At 36.2% G+C, this 21732-nt stretch overlaps 2 protein-coding genes across 2 annotated transcripts; one reads left to right on the top strand and one right to left on the bottom strand.

The window, feature by feature from the left end:
- Window positions 1-1039: 1039 nt before the first annotated feature.
- On the top strand, window positions 1040-16532 carry LOC135585741 (uncharacterized). Its single transcript, XM_065175385.1, has 8 exons — window positions 1040-1238; window positions 2624-2749; window positions 4868-4966; window positions 12678-12820; window positions 14080-14188; window positions 15111-15218; window positions 15717-15857; window positions 15939-16532. Exons 1-8 carry the CDS (start codon window positions 1164-1166, stop codon window positions 16326-16328), a joined length of 1191 nt encoding a protein of 396 aa, XP_065031457.1. The 5' UTR covers window positions 1040-1163; the 3' UTR covers window positions 16329-16532.
- Window positions 16533-17132: 600 nt separating this feature from the next.
- LOC135653066 (uncharacterized) lies at window positions 17133-21623 on the bottom strand. The gene is made up of 6 exons (XM_065174517.1): window positions 21226-21623; window positions 21000-21144; window positions 20657-20839; window positions 20486-20569; window positions 17828-17909; window positions 17133-17744 (listed from the first exon to the last, which is right to left on the bottom strand). Exons 1-6 carry the CDS (start codon window positions 21486-21488, stop codon window positions 17311-17313), a joined length of 1191 nt encoding a protein of 396 aa, XP_065030589.1. The 5' UTR covers window positions 21489-21623; the 3' UTR covers window positions 17133-17310.
- Between the last annotated feature and the right edge of the window lie 109 nt (window positions 21624-21732).

The following is a 21732-nucleotide window of genomic DNA, read 5'->3' as shown; positions in this document are numbered from 1 at the left end:
GAGTTTTTTTTATATGAGACTATAAACTTTTCACTCTATTTGTGTAAAATATACTATTTTTTTTTCTAAATAATTATAATTATAATTTATATTTATTAATTATTAGGTATCAAAAGCCTTCTCCTCACTTCCTTTTTGGGCCCATCCAAGCTGTCATGTTTATTCTTGCCGGCTCATATAATAATCATTATATTTTATTACTATTTAAAACTTCTTTTTACTATTCACAATCTCAAAAATAGTAATTTACTATTCATAACCCATTTCTTTTTATTTTTACTCTTTTTTTTCCTTTCTCCTAATCGCGATATATTTTGAGTATTTTATAAATATTCAGAAGGTAATATTTTGGTTAATTTGTAAAAAAAGCATGGAACATACATCTTTTGAGATAATCCTAAAAATATAATAAACATGAACATTTATATCATTAATTTCTACTAACAACACTTGAATGAGAAAAAATAGTTAATATTATACTTATGAATGTTAAGATCTAGAATACCTAAAATATCGATCCAAATATTTGATTGATTATTCTGTAATTGTCTGAAAGATGATATATATTTTGGATATTTTTTAATATTTCAATGAATATCATATTTTGAATATTTTATAAATATCTTAAAGATAATACTCAGTATTTTATAGAGACCTAAAATATGACCTTTTTGGATTAATCTAATTGACTTACAAGATAATGTCTTCTTATAGAATCAATATAATTCTAAAAATATTAAATAATATAAAAATATAAAAAACTATTTCTTATCTCCTTTTTGATTTTTAAATCTTCTCATTTTATCATCCTTTTTTATTATTTTATATCACCTTCAATGATTTAAAAGATAAAAAAATAGGAGAAGAAAAAAAATTATAGAAAAAGGAGTGACAAGAATTTTTTTAGTACTATATATATATATATATATATATATATATATATATATATATATATATAAGAATAATTTAGAAATAACAAAAATGAGCTTTAAATATTAAGTCCCTCCCAAATATATATATACTTCCCCCAATCGCCTTGTTGCCCTTTGGGTTCGAACCCCAGATTCGACAACAGCGATCGCCTCTCCATCGCATACTCCGACCGGGCCTCCTCCTCCCTATCGCCGTCCTTTCGATCTCCGATCTCTGCGACTAACAGTGGGATGAAGGGTGGCATCTCGCCGGCCCCGGGGGATTACGCCTACTTCAAGTCGCAAGTCCCGCTCCACAAGATCTCCGTATGATCCTTCCCCTCCCTCCTCTTCTTGTTTGCTCGGGTAGGATCTGTGACGATCGTACTAGTCTCTGCATCTTTCTTGGCGTCTTCGGAAGGAAGAGAATTTGTTGTTTTCAAATCGGTAGACGCGCAAGAACTGCTGGATCTTGTAGTGATTTTGGTTCCTGGTTGTCGTCTAGGGTTCGTTGTTCTTGAATCGGTAGATGCGCAGGAACGGACGGGTCCTGTAGTCATTTCGCTTTCTCGTTATGCGGGTATTTGCAATTCTTGAACAAGAACTGTCGGATCTGGTGGCGATTTTTGTTTCTTTGCGTTGCGTAGATCGAATTCTTGAATCGGTAGTTGACGAAAGGGCTTGGTTTTCCCAGCGGTTGTTGGAGACGTACATCTTGATTTGGTATCGGTGTATAAGTCGTTCGGCAAATGTTTAAAGTTTGCCCTCAGATCATATCTTAAGTCGATTGCCCTCTTTCATATATCATATAGTGATGCTTTTCTTGAATCTTTTTCTTTGTTCTGGGAAGATCTACAATGATCGTCACTATGAGACGGAGATACTTTATTCTTCTTGAATCGATAGATATGCAAGAACTGTTGCATTTTCTAGTGTTGCTGTTGAATTGGTAGATACTCAAGAACCGTTGGGGTCTTATAGTGGTTTTGCTTTCTGGTTGTCAAGTTTGCTTGATTTGGTAGACTCTGTGCTTCACAAAGGGTTTGGTTTCTAGTGGTCGTTATTGCCTGATTTGGCATTGAGGTAGCCATTGTTTGCGAGATGTCACAGGAATGCCATTAGTTCATATTTTGAGTTGATTTCTTCCGTTTTTGATTGTTGCGATGTATCATAGTGATATGTTACAATTTTTCTCTCTGTGTCAATTCAATTATTGTTGCTTTCATTGTTACCCTCTGAATGTTCAAGATTGTTGTTGGAGAAATAGGAAAGGCAGTCTTCCATTTAGTGAAACATATAGATGTCAATTAGCCTATTACGAAAAATTTGATGTTGCAGAAACTTTAGAATTAGAAGATAGTATGCCATTTTTAAAGACCAGGGCACATTTTTAACACGTTGTCTCATTAATTCCTTAATTGTAAAACCCTAAATTGTTTGCATAGATTGACATTGATTCTAGAAATCACTAGATGCATGTATACTCTGTAACGCTACAGAAATCTTTCTACCGATTGCGGATATATCTTGTTTACTAGTTGAATGATTCACTACTAAAAATTGAAATGATGCAAGAGTAGGTAATAGTGGCCAATGTTGAATTTGTCATAATTTTATACATATTACATATCACAAATTTGATTGTAGTTTGGTTTGTCAAAATTTGTTGATGCCTATTTGTGTCTTACCAATGTGCTTTTAACATTGTGCAGATTGGAAATAAACAATGGAGGTACTATGACTTTGGTCCAAAGGCTGTGCCTCCTCTCATTTGTATTCCTGGAATTGCAGGCACTGCAGATGTCTATTACAAACAGATCAAGTCCCTCTCAATGAAGGTAATATAGGAGAAATATTTTCACTTGTTCTTGTTTTCTATGACTGCAGAAAACTGTTCTTTAGAAAAATTATTTTCATACTAAAGCTGTGTGATTTTGGAAGTTGAAGCCTTCGTGAAAATCTCCATTCCCTTTTATGATAATGCAAAATAATTGTCAAGGAATAAGATCTTTTTGATCTTGGGTCTATGTCTCTGTGCATACTCAAATATGGACATAATATAGTGATGGTTTGGCACTTGCAAGGATTTCACTAATATGTTTGAAGCTGGACCTTGAGAACATTCTTGCATGCTGCAGCTTCATTTGCCTTGTGGACTAGTTGAAATTCAAATCACAATGTGTAATTGGCTATGCATTATCAAATTTTTTTATGCATAATACGAAAGCAAGGTTATCTTTTGTCATCTATGGAACTGTAACTGAGATCAAGTCATATGCATAGAGATACAGAATTTGAGATAAAGTAAAACTATAAGATGAAGTTAAAATAGCATTTTCGAGCTAGGCAAAGGGAAAGCTCTTAGATCATTTCTTTCTAAAATGAGTCCTGCATTAGTTTTCCCATCAATAACTAGTTTTTCCAAATACAGGAAATGAAAGATAAAGAACATTTTTGTCCAGTTAGTGTGTGTGATCTATATACAGTATGTTGATGTCATTGGATGAACATGTTTTATGCATATATATTGTGTTCCAATTGTTACTTATATGTTGCTTTTCTAATTTTCTTATTATTACATTTTTTCCTGTTTCATTGATCTAACATTTAGCATCATCATGAACTTATATTAACAAGAAATTATGAGCAATAAAACCTATATCAAGTTATTCCATGGAAATCATGAGTGCACAGCAGAGCAACAACCTTGGTCATGAGGATTTAAAAGTTGCACTCTTCAGATTTTTACCATCAGCTTGATCAAAGCAACTTTTTTACTTGCCACTTACATTGTGTTGTCATGTGTAGGAGTTTGGTAATTTTTGACGCTAAATTTTCTTTAGTTTAGTTTGATAATTTACACTGCTTCTATATCTTGTATTAGCTGTGAACTGTTGTTCTCTAAGTGTTAAATTGGGTCTTTGTTTCCCTCATTAGTCCTCCAATCACCTTCTATATCCATGCACTTGCTAAGTTGTAAATTCCCTTAAACATAAACATTCAACTATTTGAGGGTGCATTATGACTGTTGCATTTTGAAGATTCTTTACAATGGTAACTTAATATTACAGTATCCATGAATGAAAAAATTGGCTTTATCTGGTTTTAATTATTGACATGGCATATTGGAAATGCTATTGTGTGGTCTTTTTCTGGTGCTTTCTGAGTAAGCTAATTTTTTCCTTTATTTTGGTTTTAGATGATTATCTTGCCAATGATATGACAGTGTCTTTTCTCTTTAAGGCATTTTAGGGTTTTCTTTCCCTTGATAGGTGTTTCAAGCTCAAGTACTCTCATATTTGATAGATTTATACTTTCACCTTTTTAGTGCCATTCTTATTACCAACTTTTGTCTTACCATGTTTCAAGCTCAAGTATTCTCAGTATGGGCAGCACGTATTGGTCCGACAAGGGACTGGTACGGGCGGTACATGCCAATTTGTCAATATGACCTACCGTACCATATGTCGGTACATCAGTATGCTTTGGTATGTACTATACCAATGGTTAGTCAGTATATTAGTACGGACCGGTAAGGCGAATCATGTTTTAAGTTTCGATTGTTTTACTTTTATGTATGTTAAATAGCATATATTGAAATTTGTATTGTAGCAAAAATCAAGTGATAATAGGCAAGCAGATATCTTTGTTTCTAATCTGTCTTGCCCTCTTTCTAGGTGAAATGTTGTCTTGTATATTATATGAACAGGAAAGGAAAATTTTTCCTTGAAATGTTGCATCATAGTTTATGTTACCAGTTCTTTCAGAACATGAAAGTTTGGGTTAATGAATCTGTTTTTTTTTTTTTTTTGAGTCCTATGCCGGAGTCTATTCTGCTTTAGTAGTTGACATTTGTATTATTGTATATAATAAATAGTATCAATCTTATCTGCACAAACTTTTGCTACATGAAACAAGTTGGCACTTGCCAGAGTATGATAGTGCATTCTTTGCAGGGCTACCGAGTAATTTCTGTTGATTTACCACGTGTCTGGAATCACCATGAGTGGGTTCATTCATTTGAGAAATTCTTGGATACACTCAGTATATATCATGTATGTACCTGCATTTGTTTCACTTAATTTTTGTTGCCTTTAATATCCAATTGCATGAAGGTTGCATTCTTTTAGATTTTAGCAAATTATAAAAAATATACAACATTTTTTTATCATCGGGAATACTTCTTGTTAAGTAGATACACAAGCATCATTTATCAAAAGTCAGGTGCTTGCTATGGAGGCTGTGCAAGACGGAATTATGACAATATATATAATACTGCTGTTCATATAGCTAAGTGCTAACGGCTAAGGCCTCATCTGTGTCTTTTTTTGGTGTTTGAAAGACCAACGGAAGTTTAGTTATTATTTTTATTATTTTCTGAATAGATTTCATTTCTCTAGACTCACAAGTCATTAGCACAGTCATGGTTCAGTCCTGAAAGATTAGTCTGAGGTTGTGAGAGACAAGTGTGAATCACGTAGATTGAGTGGAGTAGGAATCACATAGGGGACTTTGGGTTTGAAATATTATCTATTTAAACTCATATGTATATATTAGCCATTGGTGCTATGGAGGTGCTATTGCTTGAGAGTAGGGTTTCATGTTTTAGGAAAGGGAGAGGGAGGCAATGTGTGTGTGTGTAAGAGAGAGAGAGAGAGAGAGAGAGAGAGAGAGACCTGTGTGGATAAATTTAAAATATATAATTGCACAATATGTAATGTATATTGATGATAATATTGGTAGGGAGTTGATTTTTTGGGAATGGAGGTGCTACTGCTTAAGAGTAGGGTTCATGTTTTAGGATGTTTTATGCAGTGATTTCAATAGGCGCTCGGGCGCTCGCCTAGGCACTCGGGCGAGGCGAGGCGAGGCCCGAGCGCCTCGCTTCACTTCCAGGTGGCGTGCTTCAAAGAGGCGTCGCCTGGGCGCTCGCCCGAGCCCAGGCGTCGGGCTCTTCGGGCGTGCGCCTGGGTTAAACCAGGCGACCGAACTAGCGTTTTAGGTCTGGTTCGGTCTCCGGTGCTTTAGTTGGTTCAATCGAACCAACTAAAGCATCGATATCAGTTGCCGCTGCCCAACCCTAACCCTGCTCGTCGTTCACGCTGCCGCTGCTCATTGCCGCTGCCGTTGTCGCCGCTCCTGCTCCCGTTGCCGCTGTCACCGCTCCCGCTGCCGTTGCCACTGTCGTCGCTCGTTGCTCACTTTTACCGTTGTCGCTGCACCCTCGGTCTTCCCTTACACTCCTCTTCCTTCTCCTATTTCGAAAGTATACTGTTAACAGTATACTAGTAACAGTAATGTATTTGTATTTATTAGATTAATAATATATTATTTTAATTTTAATATTGTTAAATAATTATATTTATTAATTATATTATATATTTTAATATTTTAGCGTCTCGCTTCGCTCGGGCGAGCGCCTTGTGCCTCGGGCGTTTTTGGACCTTGACGCATTTTGGCGTCTAGCGTTTTTTAAATCACTGGTTTTAGGAGAGGGAGAGAGAGGCAATGTGTGTGTGTGTGTGTGTGTGTGTGTGAGAGAGAGAGAGAGAGAGAGAGAGAGAGAGAGACTTGGGTGGATAAATAGGAAATATATAGTTGTACAATATGTAATGTATATTGCTTATAATATTATGTTTAAATATGTATAAAAGGTTGGCCTAGTGCACACACTTAAATATGTATAATTGACTATGCTATTTGTATTAATATTGTTTCATAAATATGCCCAAATATTATGTATGTATCATATGCAATATAATTTAATATGTAAGTGTTGCCTTGGGGTCAGACTACCATAGTTGGATTGGATCATACCATCGAAGTCATTAAGTTGAGATTTCAGTTTTTATTTGGAACTAGCAAAATCCAGTCTTGAATTGTTTTGGGTTCCGTTTATTCTGCCGACATGTGTAATCCAAAAATAGGTTTATCACTTTACCTGCCTCCTCTCTTGAGTCCTTTTGTTTCGTAAACTAGTTGGAAATGTTCCTACACACAAGGATTTTAATAATAACAACAATAAAGGTTTACCTCTCGGTAATTGCTGAAAACAGGCAATTACCTGTTGGTAATTCCTAAAACTAAGAGGTCTGTATAGGACGGTAATGATTGAAATTCGATCGTTAACGAGGGGTACCGATCGGTACACGTCGGATTTAGATCATTATCGAAGTGTACCGGTCGGTACACCCCATATTTCGATCTGAGGCGTACTGGTCAGTATGCCATGGTATTTTTAGATCATTGCCTCCAGGAATTTTTGGATCATTACCTCCAGGTATTTTTGGAGGTTTTTCAGCTCTTTTTGGGCATACCACCGGTATACCTCGTTGTATCATCGGTATGCTTCTATACGTACTGTATCGAGCATGGCTCAGTACACCGGTACGAACCAAAATTGAGAACCTTGTTCAAAACCTTAGAGATGATGTTGAATAGGAAGATGATCTAGAAGATATTAATGCTAGTGGGAAAAGAGTATATGACAAAATAAGAAAATAAGTTATTACAATCGAGAAGTCTAAAATTTTACAAAAGAAGAGATTGGTGATTAAAGCTATTGGAATATATGGTCCTAAATTAAAACTTCGAAGTATCATGAGTTGAGAGTTTCGTTACTGAAAAAAGAGTTGGACTACACAAATGATTTTTTGAAGGGACATAAGTATGAGCATAGATGCTATATTATGTCATGTGCTACTTGATACAAGATTAGAATATAATCAATTTTATGATTGATTATTCTTTAGGAACCATGTTTGTGAAATTTAGGGAAAATATATTTGATTTGTTTGACTATGTTGTAGATGAAATTGGAGAATAAAATATCATTCAAGTTATAATGGAAGCAAATATGTTTTAGCTGGTAAAACTTTCCTTTGAATGTTTTAAACTTCTAATTACCCGAAGTCCCCAGTTTGAATGGAAGCTATTATGGGACTCTTGTCAATTTTATTATTCTGTTTTTTAGGTAAATTACTCTATGTAAAAAAGCCAACACTTCTATTGGACTCCTTGCATGACATATTTTATTGATTTAGTGTTAGAGGATATAGGAAAGATTGTAGACTTTAGAAAGAACAATTTGTGTTGTTGGATTTACGTATAATCGTACTATTGCTTTAAATATGATGAGAGAATTCATAAGCAATAAAGATTTGGTGATGTATGATGTCATATGATTTGCTACTTTATTTTTAATATTACAAAGTGTTCACTAACAAAAGCACCAACTAATGGGTGACAGGTAAAAAGACAAAAGATGCAAAAAAAACAAGAGACAATTGATTTTACCTTAATGCTATCCTTTTAGATCCATATGGTCATAAAAAGTAATGGACCCTCTTGTTCGAGTTCTTTGGCTCGCAGATAATAAAAAACCAATGATGAGATATATTTATGAGGTTATGGATAGAGGTAAGGAAATAATTCAAATTTTTTTGGTGGAGATAAAGAGAAGTATAAGGATATTTATGTAATCATATATAAATGATGAGAATGTCAACTTCATTTTCCATCACATACAACAAGATAATTCAAAATTCTTTTATAAGAACTCTTATTGAGTTTGTTATAGAAGTTGTATTTGAATTATATTAATGCATTGCAAGATTAGCTGTCAACTTTGAAGTTCTCAACAATTAATTATCGTTATATAAGAATGTTATAGGTCTATTTGCAATTTCTTTGGTAATTTAATGGAGGGAATTAAGTCCCAAGGTATTTATAACTTTATTATAATTAACATCGTGTAAATTTTTGAAGCATGTTTGTGTTAATAACAGTTTTTAAAAGCGCTAACTGTCAAAGTCCCAAAACGCTCGAGGCTCCTGAGCAAAGCAAAGCGCTCCCAAATATTGAAATTTTAAAAAAAATATTATGATTTATAAATATGATTATAAAAATAAAAATGCCATAGCAAATTGAAATCATATAAAGTACCAACTCACATTATCAATCTTTTAATAATAAAAATATCAAAACAATAAAGTTTTATATCAAATTCAATGATCATTATAATCAACATCATCATTGTTAAACATGTCATCTTTCTCTTCTTCTTCCTCTTGTCCATCTTTCTCAAAATATGTTTCCTTCTCTTTAACAATGATAGGTGATGAAATTAAGGCTTTTGTACTCATTTTTGCTTTCGTCATTTGTTTTGTGTATGTGTTTAATTTTTTGACACCTAAGGTTCTTGTCATATCTCCCCATGTCAAATTGTTATCTTCAAATACAAGTTCATCTTCTGCATCTTACAAGTTCGCACTCATTTCCCAAGTCAATCACTCATTTAAATCATCAATGCCTTGTAATGAGATTAGATTAATACTATTTTACAAATTATAATGAGTCTTCCTTGATTATACTTTATATGGACCAGATCATGCAATTGTTGATGCCATAATTGATTTCTTCTCTTTGTGTGAATCTGTCATGTCATATGAATTAAAGATATATTAATACATCTATCTAAAAAAAAGAATAGATTAGCTGAAACAAAAATATTCTTAACTTACATTCTCAAAGACACTCTAATTTCGCTCAACCTGTAACACTACAAGTCAAACTAAGAAATTTGATACCCAATTGCTACATGTTCAGGGTTGAATTTCTAAATAGATCCCACCATTTAGATGTAAAATTTAACTTTATTATTAAAAATAATATACTATATACATTTACATGATATCAATTATATAAAGTTATAAATACCTAAGGATTTAGTTGTCCATGATCGAACTGTCATATGAATTCCAAAAAGGCACTCAACATTCTTATATAAAGATAATTTGTGTTTGATCTTATATTGCACCTCAATGCTTGGAACCATTCAATTCATTGATATAACTTAGTTACAACTACATTAAGCTGAAGTTGGCATTCCTATAAAAAAATTTTGGGTTCAAATAATGTCCTGTTGCATGTGGTGAACGATGAAGTTGGTATTCCTATCTTTTGTCAATGATTGTAAATATATCCTTATACTTTTCTTCATTTCCACTAAAGGACTTTTGAATCGTTTTCTTGGCTCTATTCATAGCCTCATAAATATATTCGATTGTAGACTTTTTTTTATTTCTCAGGTTGTGTTTTTGACGGTACACACTTTGTAACGTCAAAATTTGACAAATCAAATGAAACTATATCTCACCAATTCCTTGATGCTTGTGAATTCTCTCATTATATTCAAAGTCCTAGTATAATCATAGAGAATTCGAACAAGAGGACCCATTACTTCTAATGCATACATCATACGATTTCAATAAGATGACACCAAAGATAATATTATTTGACCTCTTACCATTCACATCTTTTGTTCATTTATTTGTCATCCCTTTTTTTGAGGTAAACATAATTCAAAAGTTTTACTTTTGCCTGTCCACACTTTGCTGTGTCAAAAATGAAGTGACAAATTGAGTAACACCATACTGCACCAATTTCTTGATGCTTATGATTTACTTTTGTTATGTTCAAAGACCCAATATGATTATATATAAATCCAGTGACAATCGCAATCACCTGCTCTATGGTTTTGATGTCTACAATCTTTCCGATATCCTCTAATATTGTTTCAAAACAATATGTCATGTATAGAGTCTAATACAAGTGTGACCTTTTTTTTATTAGAGTAATTTATCTAAACAAGAGGAGAATAAAATTGATAACGTAGTTGCTTCTATTCAAATTTGAAAATTGTAGTTAAAAGATTAGAACAATCAAAGAAAAAGTCTTACTAGCTAAAACATAGTTGACCATCATATTCCTTTATCTCCTATCGGTGCAAGCATATGACATATTAGACCAAATATGCTTTTTCCATGCATCCTTGTGACCCTTCAATAAATCATGTGTAGTCCAACTCTTTCAATAATGGAACTCTTAACTCATAATAACTTGGAGGTTTTAATTTAGGATTGTATCTTCCAACAACTTCAATCATCAGTTTAAATTCGCCTAAATAAGAAGCATTGAAGGGAATTTCAACTTGGTAGAAGAAGCGAGCAATATACTAAATTGTTTTTACCTTTATATTTGTTTATCTTAAATTTTCTCCTTTTTTGCTTTGTATAATATTCTCTGGTTCTTGAAACATATACAAGTCCATTGGTCTCTTCTTTTGTGAAATTTTAGACTTTTTAGCAATAACAATTTCTTTTCATCTTCTATTAGATAATGTTTTTTCATTAGCATTAATATTTTTTAGATCATCTTTCTCTTCAAAAATCTCCAAGATTCTGAATATCATCATCCTTTGGTAGAATACTATAAGATTTGATCATTTGCGTCTTTCTATCATTCATGTCTGTGAGTCACATAGACACCTTTTTCAAGCTAATGCATTTTTGAAGTTTCGACTTGATGTTGTTTTGCATCAAAAGTGCCACTTCTAGTAGTTTTCTTGCAGAAAATGTAAGTCATGATATTACGATCTTTGGGATCCTTTAAATTGTTGTATTTCCAACCTTATCCTTTCTTAAGTTTTTTTGCCAATGATTCTTCTGAGTTACTAAAGACACTTGTCATACTTCTTGAAATACGGAAAGAATTCAACATTGAAGGCAAAATTTGTAGAAATATGTTAATATCAACTGATCATGTAAGAATGCTGCAACTATACGGTGTTGTTTGTTCTAGTAGGGTACTCAATTTAAGTTTATTGCTATCAGGGTGATGGAAAGTCCTAACAGGGTGCTGTTATGTCTTAATATGGTGCTCTTATGTCTTACCGGGGTGCTACAACTATACAGTGTTGTTATGTCTTAACAGGGTGCTGTTTTGTCTTCAGTTTCTAACAAATTTTCAAGATGAAATCATTTATAGGAAATAGAAGCAGAGATCAAAGTTGCAGAGTTACTGTTACCACATCCTTAAAGAGAAAGAGGATGAGATTGATAAGTTGATGATCACCGATTGGCGAAGGTAGCAGTGTGTATGGCGGAGCCAAGGAGGAAGGCAGCGGATTATGCCACCTTGGCTGAGGAAGGCAGCAGCCTATGGTGTAGGAAGGCTGCGGTCTTGGGCCCAGGCAGGGTTCATGCAACTGCAGTGGTGTGTAGGGTGGATGAAGCCAGCAGTTGACGGTGTAAGACGGAGGAAGAGAGCAATCAACGACATACGACGGAGGAATGAAGCAGTAGGTCGGAGGAATTAACGAAGATGTCGATGCCGGGTTTCTCTTCTGGTACTAGGGAAAAGGTTGGGCATAGGGGGTTGAATTAGTTGGTTCGACTGAACTAACTAATTCAATTTGATGAACTTAGGCTAACCCAAGCTTCGATTGACTCTGGCGCAAGCTTGAGTCGCCCAATGCCTCGACACATGCCCGAGCTACTCCCTTAGACCCTCTTCGAGATGCTTGGGCCTTGCTTCGCCTAGGCACATAGGCAAGCATCCGAGTGCCTTTTCAAAACAAGTGGAGGTAGTGCTTCCATTTAGGAGCCCTAGAGGGGGATGGGGGGATTGCATTTCTTGGTAGAGCTATCATAGGTATTGACCAATCCACCTGTTTTAGCATGCCATCATTATTATAAGAAAATAGGCTCTAAAGCAGTTTTCTTGGTTCTTTACAATATTCATCGCGAGAAGAATCCAACACACGTTAATTTTGAAATATAAAAACACTCAGAAAGATGGAGGATATGCGATTCACATTATTGGTAATAATGTTTTGAGCTGTACTTTTGTTCCATCCAAATCTCATTTAATGCATATGTTACCACAAATTGGGTTTTAGTTAGTGATGACCTGACTGTATGATAGGTACACATCTATGGAACATCGCTTGGTGGGTTCCTTGCATTAGTGTTTGCTCAACACCGACCAAGGCGGGTTAAGTCATTGGTTCTTTCAAATGCATTTTTGGAGACACACAAGTTTGCTGCTGCCATGCCATGGTCTCCAGTGTATGATCTCTTGCCTTTACTGCATGTTGATTAAATCAAGTTTGAAGTGCTTTTACTAATATCTTTTTTTAGTAACTACTACTCTTTGGGTTGACAAATGTTAATAATTGTGAGTGACAACTGTTTTTTCATTTATTTGTTTTCTTTCATTCTTGCACTCTATTTTTCCACACATTCTATTCACACTCTCTCTCAAGCCCTCTCTCTTTCTACCCTCCTCTGCTGTCACCTTCTCATCTTCCCTGCCATGTTGCCACTGCCTCTGCCTTTTGCCATGTCACCACCATCTCCTCATCCGACTATTTCACCAGCACATATCTTCCTTCATCTCCTTGTCCTCCCCCATCGACCATCTTGTCTACCTCTTCCTTTTCTACCTTCTCCTCCTCTGCTAGTCATCCTTCCCCTCCCTTTTTAGCATGGACAAGACCAACCGTCTTGAGTGTTGGTTCGTCGATCCATACTGGAATCGTGATGGTCTGATCCCCGATGGTATTTGACCAAGGTTTTAAAACTTGCTCAGAACTATGACTATGCAGCAATAATAATTTAAATAATGAGCTACTAAAACAACAAGCCATAATGTCCCAACTAAATGATGGCTACTGCAGATGCAAAATTTCTTGTTATTTAGGATAAGTAAAACTCTGACCAAAATAGGTGCTTAGATAGTTGGTCAAGTAATCTGCTTATGCGATATCTATTGCTTGTATCAGTAATTGTGTACCATTTATTTCAGATGAAGCTGGAGACACCTCTATAACTTCCTTCTAATACTTTCTTTTTTGACAAAAAAAGTCAGCTTGTTCAAATGGTTTATATGGTGCCAATGTTTTTTTGAAATAAACTTAATGCCCAAATGTTAAGCATTTTTTTGTACCAAAACTATGGTGGGAGTCCATCCTGTCCTAATATAGGCTGTTTAGTAGCTACTAAATTTTTTTCAAAGCTTCTTGATTGCTAAGTTTTTGAAACATAATGTTTTGTTTTGGCAATTACTCATGTTTATAATGGAATAACCCATGGATTTGTTCCTTGTAAAGCTCCAATGAATCTTTGGTTTTCAGCATATTATCAGACATTGTTGGTTTATTCCAGCCGTAGACTGTCCTGTGTTGTAACGTGATTGCACATTATTTGCATGTGTTGTGCTGACAAAACTTAAAATCATGCAGATATCATTTTGATAACTGATGACCATCACAAGTCACATCTTTCTTTTCTTCCTGTCTTTAGACTCCCCTATTTTGATGTTGCAGTGTTAACTGGACACCTTCATTTTTGCTGAAGCGGTACATCTTATCAGGAATTCGTGATGGTCCACATGAACCATTCATTGCCGACTCAGTGGACTTTGTTGTTGGGCAGGTATTCACAATTTATGTTGTTCATATCCTTGTTGTGGTCCGTTTTCTAATGACTTCGATGGTTTAAGCTGAATATATTTTCATGGTGTTCTTAGTTTACAAGTGTCGAGTATGCATATAATGCAATAATGTCATTGAAAATTTATCTATTATATTAATGAGAAAAGGGAATTTATTGTTTCAGTCAAACATATTCCATGAATCCTCTTTTACTTCATTTATCTGTCAGCTTTGTCAGATTAAATGCATATTCAGTTGCATCTGGCATATTGTGCAATTGCTAAATGGAACTGGTATTTCCGGGTTATTTTAACATTATCATGCAGGTGGTCGAAGTTGTTTACTTCTCATGTCCTCTCTTCTGGTTTGTTCATGTGTATATCTGTTCAACTACATGTATTTTGATCTCTTCTGGAATCTGCTTTTATCTTCCGTTTCCATTCTTCATTCGAGGTATTAAAGGATAAATACCATAAAGAGATTGGTTGTCATCTCTGAATATCAGCCAGGCTCGTTTTTTGGACATTTTCAACTTTTCACCAATTTCTTGAGGACCCTGGGGAGCTGATATATTATCGATACAAAAAGATGTATAATTTCTGGTATGTATTTCACATGCGTTATTTAGGTGGGCGAGAGTCCAGCTAAGACCATTCAATACTAGAGTACTAGTGGGAGCTAGGCATGGTTGACTTGTCCTGATAAGCATCTTGTGCATTCCTTTTCATGGGTTTAGCATTGAAGGATGCCCTCAAACTTTTTGCACAATGATAATATTTTCTATTGGTTTGCTGAATCAAGAAATTTGCATGTATTTGTGTATGTGCATTATCAGATTCCTTTATTTTCCTTTCTTTTAATAAACACAAGCACATTTTAGTTTTTGTGTTTTCTTGTAATATTCCGAAACACTTAATTTGCAGGTAGAAACATTGTCAAGGGATGATCTATCGTCAAGGTTAAAGTTGAATGCTAACGTTGCATCAGTTGGTCCTCTTTTGGTCTCAGATTCCTTCATCACTATTATGGATGTATGTTACGTTCCTGAGTAAATTTTATCAAAAACTATTTAAAAGGATTGGGATGTTATTGATTTAACCAGAAAATTTGCTTCATACAGAGTTCAACAGTGAAATTATCCATTAGCCCTACAAATAGTTGAGGCATTACATTTCGTTGTTGCGTATTTTGCTTATTAGATATTCTTGGGTCTGGTTCTCCTCTTTGGTTTAGTTCTCTTGTGGCTTTTTCATTGTTTCATCATATTGCTGATTTCATACCTACGATTTTGCTGAAAACAGGTCTAACATCACATAGGAGTAACCAAAAAGAGAAATTCTCTGTGCTGTGCAGCAACAGCATTGTCTAAGCTAGGAATTATCCCTCATGTTAGCCACTGTTATTCTAGCATACAGGCAGTATAATTTAGAAGCATCCATTTTGACTGAAACGGTCACACATTTATTAAGTTATGAGGATCTAGTAAGTTGGTGGGGTACCATGTTAACTACTGCTGCCATGTCTTGCAGACGAATGACTACTGTGCTGTTCCGCAACAGCTGAAAGATCAAGTGAGTGAAAGATTTCCTGGAGCCAGACGTGCCATCCTGAAAACAGGTGGTGATTTCCCCTTTCTTTCTCGTCCAGATGAGGTCAACCTGTACCTTCAGGTACTCATAACCTACAGATCCGTTAGAGCCTCGAAGCAAAAGTTCTGGATTTTCTTTCGTACTTAACAACTGATCTGGCAGCTTCATCTAAGATGGGTTGGTGTCGAGGCACAGCCAGACAAGGTTCTAAGAATTCCAGGAGATGACGGTGATAATGGAAGGTCCAATTATGAGAGCAGAGGTGGAGAGCATTTTGACGATCTGCCAGGACCTGCAAATATTGGGGGCAGCAATAGTGCGCATCAGCCTGAATCTTCGGGACCCAGCCGAGACAGCGATGGTTCTCCTCAGCCTGAACCTTCAGGGCCGACTGATCATACCTCAAATGAAAGGTTGAGCAGTAAAGAAATTGGAAACATGACAGTACTTGATACATTTCCTTCTCTCATCCAAGCATCGGTTGTCCTCGCAATGCTGCAGCACCTCGTGACTGAACCCTGTATTACTTGGAAACCGGTACTCAATGTTTAGAATAGAAGTATTGTAAAAAGAAAAAAAAGAAGGGCAAATCACATTGTGTTCGTTCCACGAGTGTTGGTTGGTACATACTTGTAACATATGCATTTGTTTGACAAAGTGTCTTTGGGGCTGTGATCTCATGTGGTTGACATAATGAAATTGTCATACGTAAATATGTGGCAATAACTAAGAGATAAACGATCGATTGGCCTGTCATTATTATGCTTAATTTTGTGAAAATGAGAATAGCATGATGATGCCAAAAGCCACGTGAAAAGAAAAATTAGGATCTGAATACAAATAATTGGTATATCTTTTTATTCACAGGTGTGATGTATCAGATAAATTGTATATTAGAATTTCTTTTTCTATTCTCAACTTTTCGTTTTTGATACCCTACTTTGCAATGTCTGTGAAGAAAGGAATAATTCCGCAAAAGAACAATTTTTCTGATGTCCATTGTCAATCTATTACAAATGCCTTTTTCACAATATAATGATGCCATTTGCAATCATAATTGAATGGATTCTCATCACTTTCCAAACTCTTTTGTACACATTTTTCTCATATAAATCTGATGGGACATTTTTCTCACATAAATCTGATGAATCTTCTCTGGATCAATTACAAAATAGAGAGAGAGAGAGAGAGGAGGAGGAGGATACTCGACACATCAACATCGCATCTCCCCGGCCACAAACCTGTGAGTTCTTCCGGACTGCTGCTTGCTGAGAAATCAATGAAACTGAGAAGGCCACGTACACCTTTACAATGTAGACCACAAGAAGCACATGAGATACCGACGGAACAAAGTAATAGAGGATGAAATGATGCTCTGTTTTTGGGATTTCTTTTCAAAAAGGTTCAGAATGTCTTTCTATTTGCATCTACTTCTACAACCTCGTCACATGAGAGGGGAAGACTGTAAACACAATGGTAATTGGTGCGCAGAGATGCTTAATTATATATTCATCTACAGATTTTTCACTCCAGATCACAATCTTTTCCCAATCTTGGCAAACCTTCTCACAACTCCAAAAATGACAGCCTTTGTCAACAGGCCATGGTCAAGGGTGTAGGCCATGGCTACAGCACCACCAACCAGAAGGATCTTGGGTATGCTACAGGCCAAGTTCTGTTTCTCTGCTTCCACAATCTCAGCTGATGCATCGTTGCTGATCTCAAATGATCTCAACTGCTCGGCATCAATCTTGGAGTTGATCTGTGCCATGAAAACAAACCGCGATGGTGGTTCGTTGGTCCTCCTGGCAGCTTGGTAGGCTCGCAGGCCAGGTTCGATCTTCTTGACACAGCCCCACATACCCTGCCGAACTCCCAGCTTTGCAATTTCCCATGGAATGCCCATATCCTCATGGTGAAACAGAAGAACCTCGCAGGCAGTCATCTGACCATCTCTTTTTGATTCAGCTGGATATGAAGCACAAAAAAGTGAATGTGACCACCTGTTATCTACTTGCTGATGAAAAACAAACCTATGAATAGCTCCTTACCTGGACGAATGCACCAGCTCGAATAATACAAGTCAACGCGTCTTGGTTTGTTGCGCCTAGGTACATCCAAGCATGGGATTCCCTAAAAGATAATACAATGGGAGATTGGTCAATTCAAATGTCACATTCACCTTGGGAAATATGTTGCTGTATTTGTTCCCATTTTAGTGGAAGAACACACAAATTAAAGCTCATTTTTCAAGCTTACACCATGCTAGGACTCAAGCAGCTGCTCCAGCAATTGTGCAATCACAAGTACAAATCTAAATACCATGGAAAGTGTCAGAGGAATGCAGCAGACCGATCTGCTGTAAATGAACAAAAGTTGTACCAGGCAGGTTAAGTTGCAACAATCACAAAATTATGATGACCATAATGGCCACAAAGAATAGAAAAATTCAGATTCATGCCTTTCTCGATAACAAAGTTAATAGAATCAAAAGAAAATTCCTGAAGAACTTCTTACTAAAAGCTTCTGAATTTAGCTTTATTTAAGAAGATTTTCAGTTAACAAATTGGTATTGAGGAAAAGCTTGAGATTCTTGACATCCTATGTTATTTTTATTAATTATAAGGCATTAATTAAGAATTTTATATCATTAATAAGGTTTTTAAAGTCTATGTCAATGATTTATTTTGAAAAACACATTAATAAACTAAGTGATTAATTAGTGAATTTGCATTAATTAATACTGAAAAAACAAATTCTATTAATTAATTTTGGATAACTATGGAGGCCAAACAAACAACAGAGAATAAAGCTATTGATCATCAAAACATAATTCCAAAAAACCTTACTGATAAGATATTCTCCTAAAACAGAAATCATTTTCTCGCTTGGGATAAAACACAAATCGCAAGTTCTGTTACATGTAATTCAACTTTGGTGCTGAAGCAGGTGCTTCAGCACATTCTGGACCTTAACAAGCTAATCTTAAGATGATATTACAGTATCAAAGCTACTAGAGATGCATAAGAAAATTGTACCAACAAGTTCAATAATAAAATAAGAGCTACACATTTGTATTCAAGTTATTTAACACCTTGATTGAACTGAATGTGTACAACCAGATGCATCAGCTAAGGATGACAGATGCATCAAAGAAAACAACCAAACAACCAATATCATCATATAATCATTCTGCTTGGAATTTATCACACATTAATTTATGTTCATTGCATGTAAGATTTCTTCACTTCCCTCTATCATATACCATTACTTCCACAAACTACATTCAGTTTTCTTCAATGAAGCATGAAATTCAATCATTATAAATAATACTCATACACTCCTATGTCAGATTTTGGAAACAAAAGAGAAAATATATGAAAAATTGCAATAAAAAGAAATGATATGTGGCATCACAAGCCACAGATGCTTGACAATTAGAAGTGTTAGTTATGGATTATAGTATATGATAACAAGTAAACTAACAAGCATTGCTAACCTATTCATCAGAAAGAAATTTAATTCCAAAGACATAATAATCCAAAATTTATGAAAGGATAAAATCATCAGTAGCTTTATTGAAAATGATCTGATGCTCAATACCGTCTCTACTTTATAATGTATCTGAAATTACAACACTTTGGTGCTTCTAAAAATTTCTCACTGTTCATTTGTGACAATGGTTATGACACAATAATTAATTGGTGGATTATCTGCAGCTTTTTGTCAATTGTACTAGGATGACCTCCAGCTGCAGACCCTTGATATAGGATGACCTTTAAGTACCATTCACTTCCACTGGCTATTTAAAATAAAAGCAATTGACATTTAAAAGGAGAATCCTATTACTGTCTTCTCGAACCAACAACATTTGCCTATTTTACTACTCTCCCTAATGGTTCCATGGTTCCTCTTCCCATTTATCATGAATGAATCCTCTTATCCTCATCAAGAGAGTAGATGTGGTTCTTGAAGTTAATTCTGGCAAAACTCATTTCATGCTTCCCCAACACAGTAATAAGTCATATGCTTCTTCCTTCTTAATTCCAACTGAAATTAAATCAGATGTACGATAGCCATGGCAAAGTCTTTTATTGAATGTTAGAAAGGCTTTGGTATAATTTCATAATGATAGGAAATATAGTTAGAAATTATAAGAGCATACAAGTAGTCAATCTTCCAGTGTTTAGTCTTTTAGATATATGGTAGATAATTTTTTTTTATTAGTTGTATTACCATCCTACATACTTGAGCACGATCCAATTGCATATCTTTCTTGTCCATCATTAAAAGATCAATATTCAGAAAACATCAAGTCCACAAAATAAGTAAAGTACCTCTGTGATATCCCTAAATGATTACTTTTCAATAGTTATCCAAAAACTTGATACCTCAATGAAATAGAAACATGAATCCGACAAGCATTCTGACTGGTATCCTATCCACCATGTAACCTACACAGGTTAGTAAGCATATTTCTAATTAAAATTTTTTAGGGGGGCTCCATTTGGTGTTTCTCTAGGTTCATAAATTATCGCAATACTCTCTTCATCAACTGAAATAATGGCATCATGTTTTTTCACATCCCTTGTTGAAATAGCATTTAGCTCATTTTATGCATCAAATTTAGTTATGTGCAAAGAGCAAAAGCCATTGTCCAGAGATGACAACATTCATTCTCATATGCGTTGGAAACATCTTTTCATTACCTTTGTTATGCAGTAGTAAGTCCTTCCTGATTCCCATATGCGGCGTCCAATGATATACTCCCTATCGCTACAAAAGAAAGGAAACTGCACAGAAAGAAAGATGATAAACAAACATGACAAGCAGTAAAATCAGTCCCTGCATTTGTAAAAAAAATCCATCATGATTCATACCTTGCGAACCCATTGAACCACCATCGTCCCTGTCGTTGGGCACTCCTTCAGTGTGGTGTGCTGGAGGAGCATATCATCCCAACCATTCTTGATCCGGAACTCGTCATCCCAGAAGAAATCCCTCAGAATTTCCGGTGTTGCGTCCTCGTATACAGTGCTGCTACGGTACTGCGGCGGACCCGTCTAGCATGAAAACACCAAATTATGCCAACTGACCCAGTGCATCCTCGAAAGGGCATTATCACGAACAACGAAACAACAATTACATAAATTCTCGACCGGAAGAACATACATCCAACTTTCAGTGACCAAAGTATTCGCATGTACAAGTTGCAGCTTTTACCTCAGGATCTCTCCGCCACGCTAGATACCTCATGTTGGGCAAGGACTTGTCCATCATCTTGTGCCACACCGGGCCCCCATCCGTCACCTCCACCAGCCGACACAGGTGCTCCAAGTCTTCCTCGGTGACCGCCAGCTTCTCGCTCCTGCGAACCCCCAAAAGGACACGATTTGGCCAAAGAAGAAGAGAAAGGAATCAAACTTCGACCAAAGGTCAAAACATCTACCTATCACCGTCCGCCTTCGTCGGCGCCGTCGCCACGGACGAGTCGGGGCCAGCAGAACACGACGGCTGAGGGGGAGGCGCGGACTCGGGATTCAACGCGCGAACCAGCCCGGCAGCCCAGCCTGGCCGCCACGCCCATCCAAGAAGCAGCCCGGCGAGGACGGCGATCCAGAGGGGGGCGGCGAACATCGCGAGCTCCACGGCGACGTCCGCGAAGTTGGGCTTCCGCGAGATTTCAACCAGAGCTTCCAGAATCAGAGCCATGAAGGGCGGGGAAGAAACCCTAAAAGAGGATAAGGAACAAAAAGAGACCCCCTCAACCGCAGTGGGAGGCAATGGGGGAAAAAGGAAACAGACTCTCTTAAGTAATGGATTTTTGGATAGGGATTAGAACCGAAGCGGAGGAGATCGGAGGATGTGGCGGAGGAGGAGATCAAGCGATTGGGGATAAGGCGAGAGCGGCGGAGAGGCGTGGGATTGGGTTTGGCATAGGGACCCACCAACCCGG

Source organism: Musa acuminata, chromosome BXJ3-11 (assembly GCF_036884655.1).
Source record: "Musa acuminata AAA Group cultivar baxijiao chromosome BXJ3-11, Cavendish_Baxijiao_AAA, whole genome shotgun sequence".
In the NCBI taxonomy this organism is placed as follows: domain Eukaryota; kingdom Viridiplantae; phylum Streptophyta; class Magnoliopsida; order Zingiberales; family Musaceae; genus Musa; species Musa acuminata.
This window is presented reverse-complemented; position numbering and strand designations above follow the sequence as displayed.

Bases quoted from the DNA above. Each gene is read 5' to 3' on its own strand.
- LOC135653066 (XM_065174517.1), bottom strand. From the start codon at position 21,488: ATGGCTCTGATTCTGGAAGCTCTGGTTGAAATCTCGCGGAAGCCCAAC. The intron at 20,840-20,999 runs GTAAAAGCTGCA...TTTTCATGCTAG, and splicing joins CGTGGCGGAGAGATCCTGAG to ACGGGTCCGCCGCAGTACCG. The intron at 17,745-17,827 runs GTAAGGAGCTAT...CTTCATATCCAG, and splicing joins GAGCTGGTGCATTCGTCCAG to CTGAATCAAAAAGAGATGGT.
- LOC135585741 (XM_065175385.1), top strand. From the start codon at position 1,164: ATGAAGGGTGGCATCTCGCCGGCCCCGGGGGATTACGCCTACTTCAAG. The intron at 14,189-15,110 runs GTATTCACAATT...CTTAATTTGCAG, and splicing joins TGGACTTTGTTGTTGGGCAG to GTAGAAACATTGTCAAGGGA. The intron at 15,858-15,938 runs GTACTCATAACC...CTGATCTGGCAG, and splicing joins AGGTCAACCTGTACCTTCAG to CTTCATCTAAGATGGGTTGG.